The sequence below is a fragment of the Palaemon carinicauda genome, chromosome 2, assembly GCF_036898095.1.
Source record: "Palaemon carinicauda isolate YSFRI2023 chromosome 2, ASM3689809v2, whole genome shotgun sequence".
Lineage (NCBI taxonomy): Eukaryota > Metazoa > Arthropoda > Malacostraca > Decapoda > Palaemonidae > Palaemon > Palaemon carinicauda.
Genome location: NC_090726.1, coordinates 57,956,290 through 57,966,289, shown reverse-complemented (window position 1 = coordinate 57,966,289; position 10,000 = coordinate 57,956,290). Strand labels below are relative to the sequence as shown.

The 10,000-nt window shown below is 34.9% G+C and overlaps 1 protein-coding gene across 1 annotated transcript in view; it reads right to left on the bottom strand.

The window, feature by feature from the left end:
• Positions 1 to 952: 952 nt before the first annotated feature.
• Positions 953 to 10,000, bottom strand: part of LOC137616743 (uncharacterized) — a 70,271-nt gene continuing 61,223 nt past the window's right edge. The window contains exons 6-8 of the mRNA XM_068346747.1: positions 9,610 to 9,730; positions 4,276 to 4,359; positions 953 to 3,793 (exon numbers count right to left, since the gene is read on the bottom strand). Of these exons, the coding sequence (XP_068202848.1) occupies positions 2,925 to 3,793; positions 4,276 to 4,359; positions 9,610 to 9,730 (1,074 nt within the window). The 3' untranslated portion in view covers positions 953 to 2,924. The remainder of the gene's footprint in view (positions 3,794 to 4,275; positions 4,360 to 9,609; positions 9,731 to 10,000) is intronic.

The following is a 10,000-nucleotide window of genomic DNA, read 5'->3' as shown; positions in this document are numbered from 1 at the left end:
ATTATTCCTTATTCTTAGTTTAGCATTCAAGTTGTGCATTTAGAATTAAAAATATTTAGTTAATTGGCATTTCAAGAGAGCTAAAGTTAGATCAGGTTAAAAATTTATCCTCTGTTGATCGTTTGATTTGATTTTGATTAATTATTTATATTTCTCTAACATGGTATATCAAAGAAGTCAAGATTAATGTTTGTTTACTGTAATCATCCCCCCCAAAAGATATTATTATTATTATTATTATTATTATTATTATTATTATTATTATTATTATTATTATTATTATTATTATTATTATTATTATTATTAAGGAGGAAATTGACGAGTAATTTTGATTTTGATTATATGTTGACATTCTTCCACGTATCAAAATAGTTTTACTTTGTAATTCTGTTTCGATAAAGTCAGTCTCAGTCTTCCCAAGTATATGATTTGCTTGTGACCACACATTGATAATGCTAATTTGTTAATTTAACCTATATATGTATATATATATATATATATATACTATATATATATATATATGTGTGTGTGTGTGTGTGCGCGCGCGCGCGTGTGTGACTTGTTTTCCTTCAGATCTTTTTAAATAATCTTATTCAAGATGTTTTGATTTGGGTTTTTGTAGAACATTTGGCTGAAATTTAAAGAAATTTAAATGGCTATTTGATTTTTTGGGAAGTGAAAACTTTTGTTTTGCTCTGAAATCAGCTCCTCTGAGAAGAATTTTCTTATTGTGAAATGATTTTTGATTAATTTATAAAGAAGAGAAAGCTTTCTTTGATTTGCTTTGAGTATAAAATGAGAATTTAACATAGAACTTTTGGGATTATAAGGTTTAGTTTATCAGAAATTCAGTAATGTACTGCAGAGTACATCCATTTGATCATCTCATCATTGTGAATCTATTTCAGGTATCACTAAGGAACATATGACTTTCATTGTATATATTGTAAACTTTGATTTTACTAATAATTAAATTCTGGTTAGTGTAAATGGGAGGGAGGATAGTGTCAAGGGAGGCAAATCAATGAAAATTAGCACCATTATTAGCATTAAAAACGCACAGATACAGAGGTAACATTGGACACCTGCGGTGAGAAATCTCCCGATTAACCCCTTCATATAGTGCATGGTCTCAATATGTTATCAGTTCTAACCTTGAAGCAACTGCGTAAGCATTCAGTCACGTGCATTGAGTGAATAATGGAAGCATTTTTTAGAGTGAACTTCCCGTGAACAGATTTGTTTGTTGAAGTTGCCATGTGAACTTCACTGACGTATTATTTCTTGAAAAATTGCTAAAGGTTTGAGGAATGTAAACTTTATCATAGATATATTGGGATAATTTTAAGAAATGCTCAAAGGGTTACCTGGTTGACCTGTCAATAAATCTACACCTCGGGTAGAGAGAAGTTTCTGGTAAGCTGAATAGGTATTCTGGAGGAGTTTCTGATAAATCGTCAGGTTTTCTAGCTTGGAGATGATTTTTCTATGCTAAGATTAAAGTGACCTCTGTAAAAGTAATTCCCAGAACACCCATATTTTAATCTGTTGTTAGCTTATATTACATTAAAGTTGCCGGTAACATTCAATAAACAATGTCTGTTCATTGGATAACACTCCTTTCTATGTCATTCCAACCTATAACAACAACGTTGCATTCTGTAAATATTTGAAATAACCTGCTGAACAAAACAAAGAAAGAAAGGAAATATTAAAAAATTTGTCGGTACTTGTACAAAGTGCGAAGCATTAAAAAATCAGTAGATGTAAAAGCTTCACGAATTTTGCTGACTAAATCTAACTTGGCACTAATATGTAACCTCTTCTTCTTGTTTTCCAAATACGTTTTGCTTTAATTTGATTGGTTGTTTTGCAGTCTGATTAATTTAGGGTAGCCTTACAAAGAAATAATGCGATTTTCATACAACGTAAGAAAGTACAATTTTGGTCATCTAATTTGAAATAATTCTTAGCAAATGATTCATATTTCAAGATTACAGTGATAAATTCATAAAGTTTACAGACTTGATAATTTATTTTTATTGCCAAGAATTATTTCCTTAGAGAAAGAAAAGTTTACAATCTGGTTCAGTAAATGGGTTTTTGTAACTGTTGTCATCACGTGGTACCATATTATCCACTGGCTTCCATGTTTCTCTGTCATTGTTGCACGTCCCTCCTTATCAAACAAGGAGCTCTTCACTTCTTAAAGAAACACTCCTATTAGTGGGTTTCACATTTTGTCGTTCCCACAAATGCTTATCTACCTATTGACCAGCTCTTTGAATTAGAAGTGTAAGGTGCCTCCTCATGAAATAAGAAAGACCTTACAGTTAGTGAGCAATCCACCTGAGCAACTTCCTTCTTTGTTTGATTTCCTTATTGCAGACCTTAAAACTTCAGAAGAAGGCTTTACATTCTAGCAATGCATGAAAATATGCATTAATATTTATAGTAAAAGTAAAAAAGGAGGTATATATAATGCACTTTATTCTAATCATATCAAAATAATGTCAGAGGCTTTTTTGAAGCGATCATTCCTGAAACTTCAGGAATTTGGAGAAAATCGTATTGGAATTTGCCAGAAATCCTGCAAATTCTGATTTTCTTTTAACATAATCAACCACTTGTTTTGAGTAACTGCTTATGTTTTATATTAGTTCAACTGTATCTTTATCAGAATTCATAAGCTTTTATGTCTCACATAATTGTCTGCAGCCACATGCCATGCACTATATCCACTGGAGACCACTTCAATGTTTAGTAAGAGGACAGTATTTTCCCTGGCAACCAGATACTCACACTTTTAACTTGCAGCCATCACACTGTTTAAACTCTACCTGATAAATCTTTTTTCTTTTATTAGGAATTAGGAACAACAACAATAACAAGCCACTAGTCCTGCATAGTTGGGATTATGGGCGCTACAGCGTTGCTATGACAACGCCATGTTCACCCGATCCTGACAGAGCTTTTAGTCGTGAGGTTGCCCCAAGTCTGGGAGAAGAACCCGGCTTTGGGGAAGCACCATGACGGGGAGAGAGAGTTAACTTCGGCCCCGAGGATAATTTAGAAAACTCGCCCAACCTAGGAGATGGTGCTAATCTAGGAGAACTTCTAGGTGAGGTTCGCAATATGGATTTCTTGTTTGGAGAGAAGTCCTCACTGTGATGAGGAGAGTAACTTATGGTTTCAATTTGGTCCTCCTTTAATATAGGGATGGCCCCTCTCCCGCTCCTTCTTATAGTACCCACGTCAAGCTCTTCAGGTTCGAGTCGAGATGCTTGTTGTTGCTGCTGTAAGTGTCGGTAGCTACGAGCACTGGGCTGGGCCCATCGCTCTTCAGTCTTTGCAGGGGTCACACAACAGATGGGAAATAACTTTGAGGTCCGAGCAGCCCCATTCCTGACAGGCGTGGTTGGTATGAGGCTGTCAATTGTGGCAGCGTTTGGCAAAAGCGTTTCACTGGACAAACTCTCCTCTGGCACTTTTTTTCTAGGAAATCTAAAACCACTTAGGAATTTTTCTCTTTCACATTTTTTCACCTTCCCCGGAGGTTCCAAGGCAATGCTAACGTAGAAATGAGCTTCCTGGCGGGTGCGGGACATCATAGGACCTCTGTTCTTGTCTGGTTCCTTTTCATTGACACTTGGCTTTACATTCATGCTGAACTGGCCTCCTATATTGCCAGGAGGCCAGTACCTCGCCACCACAACGGTACGACCATCTGTCCCTCGGGCAAAACCAATACCGACTGCTCGTGTTGATTCCCACACCACTTGAGAAAAAGGACCTGTTTTGGGGGTAAATGATAATTTTAAGAATCATAGCTTTTGATTAGTGATTATGACTTAAACGATTATCCTAACAGACAATATTTATGTAAACAGTAGCTTTACCATTGCAAATATAATGATAGAAATAAAATTTTTCAAGTGCAAAATTGACATTCTACCCACAGATCCCTGTGGTCTCATAATGCCTGAATAATTTCATACTCTTCTTGCGTGATAGTTGTTTTTGGGCAAACATGATAATGTGATATATTTATTAACCCAAGACGTGGTAATTCAGTGAAATAGAACATGAAAGTAATCATACGGTGTTACCCCAAGTTTTTTTTAGAATAGCATAAAATTCATTACTTGAAAATGTAATCCATTTATTATTACAAGTCATTTTTTTAGTGGTCTTTTTACATTCTGACCCCCAATTTTTACTCTAAAAGACAAAGAAATTAAATCAACATCTTATGTGAATGTTTTAGTGTCTTACCAGCTTGTGCAAGATCGGCGGATCCATTCACATCATATTTAAAACTTCGACCTGTTTCATACCAAGCTTTGGCCACAGCGCTACCTGAAAAAGCAAAAGAAATGTTGAAAAATACTTGAAGCCTCTAGACTTTAGAGTATACATCTTTAATGGATGGGTAGAAATTAGAAATGGCTCTAGTATGAAAAAGGAGAGTTAAAAATTGCCCGAGGAGTCTTGAAAATGGTCTTAGAGTCTTTCCAATACTTATCAAAGAGCAAATGAAGATAATGCTTTCATATTAAAGAGTTTTGTAGATGGTAAGGTGAATATTGTTACTTGTGGCATGGATATTGGCAATTAGGTAAGGCAAACACCAAGACAAAATTAAGAAATTAACTAAAGTATTGAAATGATAATTAGGTGACGATTATTCATAGAGTGAAGCAAGTAAACTCCTGGATCTCCTTTTTGGTGGAATAACCATAATGAGGTTCTGTATGCCAAAAAAAGTTGAAGTTTTTGTACTTTGTAAATATGCAAAGTAAAAGAGTGACGTGGTTTTATTGATATGATTTAGCCTTATTTTTCATTTATATAATTTAATGAAGAAAACATTATTAATGGGTTGGCTCTTGTATTATTTTCCACCTTTGTTAGAATAATTTTTAAGATCTATGTTGTGGGATGCACCTGGAAACGAATTTTTTATTTGCTAGGAATTAGTCAAGGTTTGATTGAAGTCTTACCGGTTTAGGTAATCAAGGTAGAGGTTAAATTATATTGAAACTCAAGTTTTGCTGTGCACGTCACTATGGATATATTAGATCAAATAGAATAATCTTAAAATTCATAGTCTAGTTGAGTTGAAAGGAAAGGGATGAAGTAGGCAGATTTCTGTAGTTCATGGTATTGTATAAGGGTCTTTACAGCGTTACTTCGGCCCCTAGCTGCATTTGCTTTATATTCTTTTACTTTACTTCTGTTGCATCTTTTATTCCATCTTACCGTCCGACCTCCTCTAACTTTTATCCCAATAGTTTAACTAGGATTTTATCCAAAATATACTTGGGTGCCGAGTGGTCCACAGGCCTTATCATTAGGCTATATGTCCCAAATCCATCCATCTATCCAACCTGATTATCTAAGGGTTAAGTTAAGGGTACACTTACAGTCTCCTCCAAAGTTATATGATTTGTATTTAAGTAGTGCATTAGCCCATTACAGGCAAAAATACGCAGATGAGTTACACCCAGAACCACTATTGAAAATTTAATTTGGTTGAAGCGATAGGGGTACAGGATTTCGGGAAACTCAGATATCTAAAGCAATTAAGATAATTATTTTCTCATCCATTTAATTGATGTTATAACTTTGCTTTATGAATTTTGCTTATTCATGAACATTGTTGAAAAACAGCCTCTGAAAGAGTCATGTCAACAGTACTGTGTAGTTTAACACTGTTTAAATTTATTTTTGTTTTATTTTACAAGCTTTCATCTTAGAGTTCTATTTTTAATTAGGTATTGATAAATAATGAAACTGGCAGATACGTGGCTCAAAGTTTACTACAACTGAAATAGTAGCTGTGTATTTTTGTTGTTTATGGGATGCAAATTAAATCCATAGTTGTGAGTAACTTGAGAGCTTTATTTCCAGAATCCCTATTCGAAAGTTACCGAAGGTTCAGAGGAATCCAAAGCTACCTAGTCTCTCATGGAGTCTCTCTAAGTATCGGATACTCTTGTCAGATGCCTTGTGCTGTGTAGTATTTTCAGAACAAATTGGCTGTTCTGCCGTATTTCCTAACACTCCTTAAAGTTTTCACTGACCATGTCTTCAGTTGTGTACAGGACTTATGTTGTATAAAACAATATCTTCTGACTTTTGGGATATTTTTCATAAACTAGTTTTCTCATTGGAATTAGGTAATGGTGATATGGTTGATCTGTAAGGAGTTCTAAATTCCATCTTGGGTTTACATTAAACATGTCGTAAGGTTGTGTCATCAATTCATTGCACAGTCTCTATTTTGGGTGCTGTACTGAGAACTTCTTAACTGTATTTACAGTATATCAACTTCTTGGCTGTATTGCACACATCGAGCTTTTTATTCTCTTTGGTGCTCTCTAGACTTCGTTTTTTTTTTTTTCAAGTATATTAATCTGACTTATACATTTGCCTTTTGAAATATGGAACTCCTGCCTTCTATTGTTTGTTTGTATGAGTTATCAAGGCTACCTTGGTTTGTGAGACTGTTTAGTCGACAGTTGAAGTCAACTTGATTATCTACACTAACTGTGTTTTCTTTCTTAATATCTCCTTTCATTGTGTGAGAATGTTGATAATGTCGTCGGTTCCAATATCTGTCCTTGTAATATGTTGCTCACTGTAAGTTACTAGATTTGTTTCTTATTTTGGTTATACTGTAATTATTTGAGAAGAATCATTTGTGTCACATTCTTAGTAACATACAGCACAACCTTTATGATAGAGAGATTTCCAAGTATGATTGATGATATTTAGTATGAAAGTATTTCCCCTTATATTGAATACATAGGCATTGACAAAAAAGTGCTTCTGTGTTTACTGTTTAGTTTCATGTCTAATACTGACAATACAGAAGGTTTAATGTACTGAAAACCCATCCCTGATGTTGCATAGGTTTTATAGTATATGAATTTACATTCCTTACCATAACTATATGTAAAATGTTTTCTTTCTTTTATCTCATGTACAGTTGGATGCAGGAGTCCCTGGCATACTTCGCTCTGAAGAATTGCCGGGTTAAACAGAGTAATTCGCAATGCAGTTAGGGTCTGAGTGGGTGCACTTCTTCAGAGCGAGGTGTACCGGGAATTCTGTGTCCATTGTACATTATTGCAGTAAGGCAATGGAAAGAGATTTGTCGAGTCTTTCTTTTTAAATAAAAGAATTCGTTTATATGCATTTATGAATTGTACGTTTATAGATATCGGTAGTGTGACATTTTGATTAGGGAAATCTCCCTTTTTTCATTTATATCCTCCTTGATTGGAGGATAGATGTGAGAGAGGCAAGAGAGCGTGCTAGAAATAGGAATGAATGGCGAGCGATTGTGACGCAGTTCCGGTAGGCCCTGCTGCTTCCTCCGATGCCTTAGATGACCGCGGAGGTAGCAGCAGTAGGGGATTCAGCATTATGAAGCTTCATCTGTGGTGGAAATGTGGGAGGGTGGGTTGTGGCACCCTAGCAGTACCAGCTGAACTCGGTTGAGTCCCTGTTTAGGCTGGAGGAACGTAGAGAGTAGAGGTCCCCTTTTTTGTTTTGTTTCTTTTGTTGATGTCGGCTACCCCCCAAAATTGGGGGAAGTGCCTTGGTATATGTATGTATGTATGTATTTATATACTTTCGATGCCATTCTTTCCAAAGTGAGCCAAAATATTCCAAGATTCAGTGTCTAGACTGTTGGAGTTCCAGACATCATTTATGGAAACAAATTATGGTTTCTTCACGTGTTTTTCATTAGTCTTTGGTTCTTTTTTGTTCTTGTTCTCCAGTGATGATCCTAAACTATAACTAAGGAGTAGGTTGCCTTAATATATCTTCTTCAGCTATTCCTTTTAAAAGTGTTTTTGTTATCTTTCATATTTTCCAATATAACTGTTCAATACTGGCTGGGTGTATTTCAGTGAATGTTATTTGAAAATGTGGATATTAGAAATAGGTTTTAGAGTATTCTTCTTATGTATGTCTGCATATTTAGAATTATACAATTCTTACATGGCTATTTTGCTCTCTTCCTATCAAACCCACTTGTATACATTACCTGATAACTACATTTTCATCCTTTGCTCTCTGACTTGAACTTCACCCCTCTTACATTTTACTCCAATCAAGCAATTAATTGATGAACCTACTGCCACGTTTGACACCATACCCTTCATGAATTTGTACTTCCAGCTACCCTAAATTAATTGTAGTCTTTTTTTTCTATGAAAACAAAGTATTTCCCATATGACCCCTTTCCAACCATAATTCCATAAGGCAATTCAGTCCCGCGTACTACAGGAACTCTTCATTTGTTCACTATGCCATCTTTTTCTTTGCCACTTACCTTTGCATTTAAGTTACTTAGTACAACCACCATTTAAAGGCCACTCATGAATGGCAGAGACAAGGGATAGTGACATTGCCCTAACAAGCAGGACAGTGCCTTAGAGACTGACCATATATCATATGATCAGAGCCTAAGCCCACAAATTCTTCAAACCTAGAAAGACCCAGAATCAAACTAGTCCAGTAACTTTCGATTCTACTTTAATTCTTTTTTCAGTCGTGGCACTCATTGTCCCAACTATTTCTCCTGGTGTACTAAATCTTATCCCTCTTCTTTCCCACCGTTATCCATACATTAAGGGGTTGTTTGTCTGATATGCCCTCTCCACTTCCACCAAATCTCTTCTCTCCATATTCTTTATCTTCTTATCAATATCCTCAAATTGAGACATTTTCACTCTCCAAACTCATAAGTACTATGTCTTCCTAGCTTTACACCCCTCAAGTACCTTATTCAGAGCTATATTTTGATGCATATCCCTTTATCGTTCTCATGCTTGCACACCTTTCCCTTTCACCTTTGTTTATCATCGCCAAAACATACAGCGTTCTCTCCGTAAACAAAGCAGCGATTAGGGTATTATCATTCTCATGCTTGCACACCTTTCCCTTTCACCTTTGTTTATCATCGCCAAAACATGCAGCGTTCTGTCCGTAAACAAAGCAGCGATTAGGGTATTATTCTCACCAGCACCACATCCATGCACATTAAAAATTCGCAGATTCATTATATTTTCACATTCGTGCTATTTACATGAGAATACGGAACTGTAAACCACGTGCTACTTTTCGTTTTGTAGCTCTGACCAAACAAACAACAGGGCAATAATTATATATTTTCTCTGTATTCTAAAATAATAAGAATGTTAGTAGATTGACCTTATGTGAAGATGTTCATCTGCCAATTAAGGACTTTTCCTGCGACCAATTGTATGCATATACATACAGTATATAATATATATATATATATATATATATATATATATATATATATATATATATATATATGTATATATATATATATATATATATATATATATATATATATATATATATATATATATTTTCTCTAGAGAAAAGAAGAACGTATGGTTAATGTATTTACATTTTACTGATTTGGAACATTTCCAACCTCGCCTAAATCACTTTTAAGGGAATAATTACGATAAGACCAAAGAACTGACAAATGGGTCAAAACATTGGATTGTAGTGCAGATTCAGAAGGAGTTTTAATATTAGATTTGTCAGATGTCTTACCTGATAATTCCTTTTTAGATACTGAGGTAAGTATATTTTCGCCACGTCCGTACTCTGAACTGTATTCTAGTAGACTGTAGTGCGCTAGTCTGTTGGCCCAGGTCTGAGCCTCTGTGCAAAGCTGAAAGAACAGATTCCAGTTAGTATTCATTACTACTATAACTCTCTTTATATGTATTTTACTATTGTCTTTTTAAGAATTGCTGTGATTATTAAGAACAGAGCTAAATGTCAGTACATTATCATCAAGCAAAATACGTTAAAGAGAAATTTTAATGAATTTGAAATTGGGTTTGAAATCAACTTAAGATGAATTATGATAGTTTATAGTTCTTCAGAAAAATATTAGAAATATAGCTTATGAATTTTTATTTTTAGAAATAGTATGTAC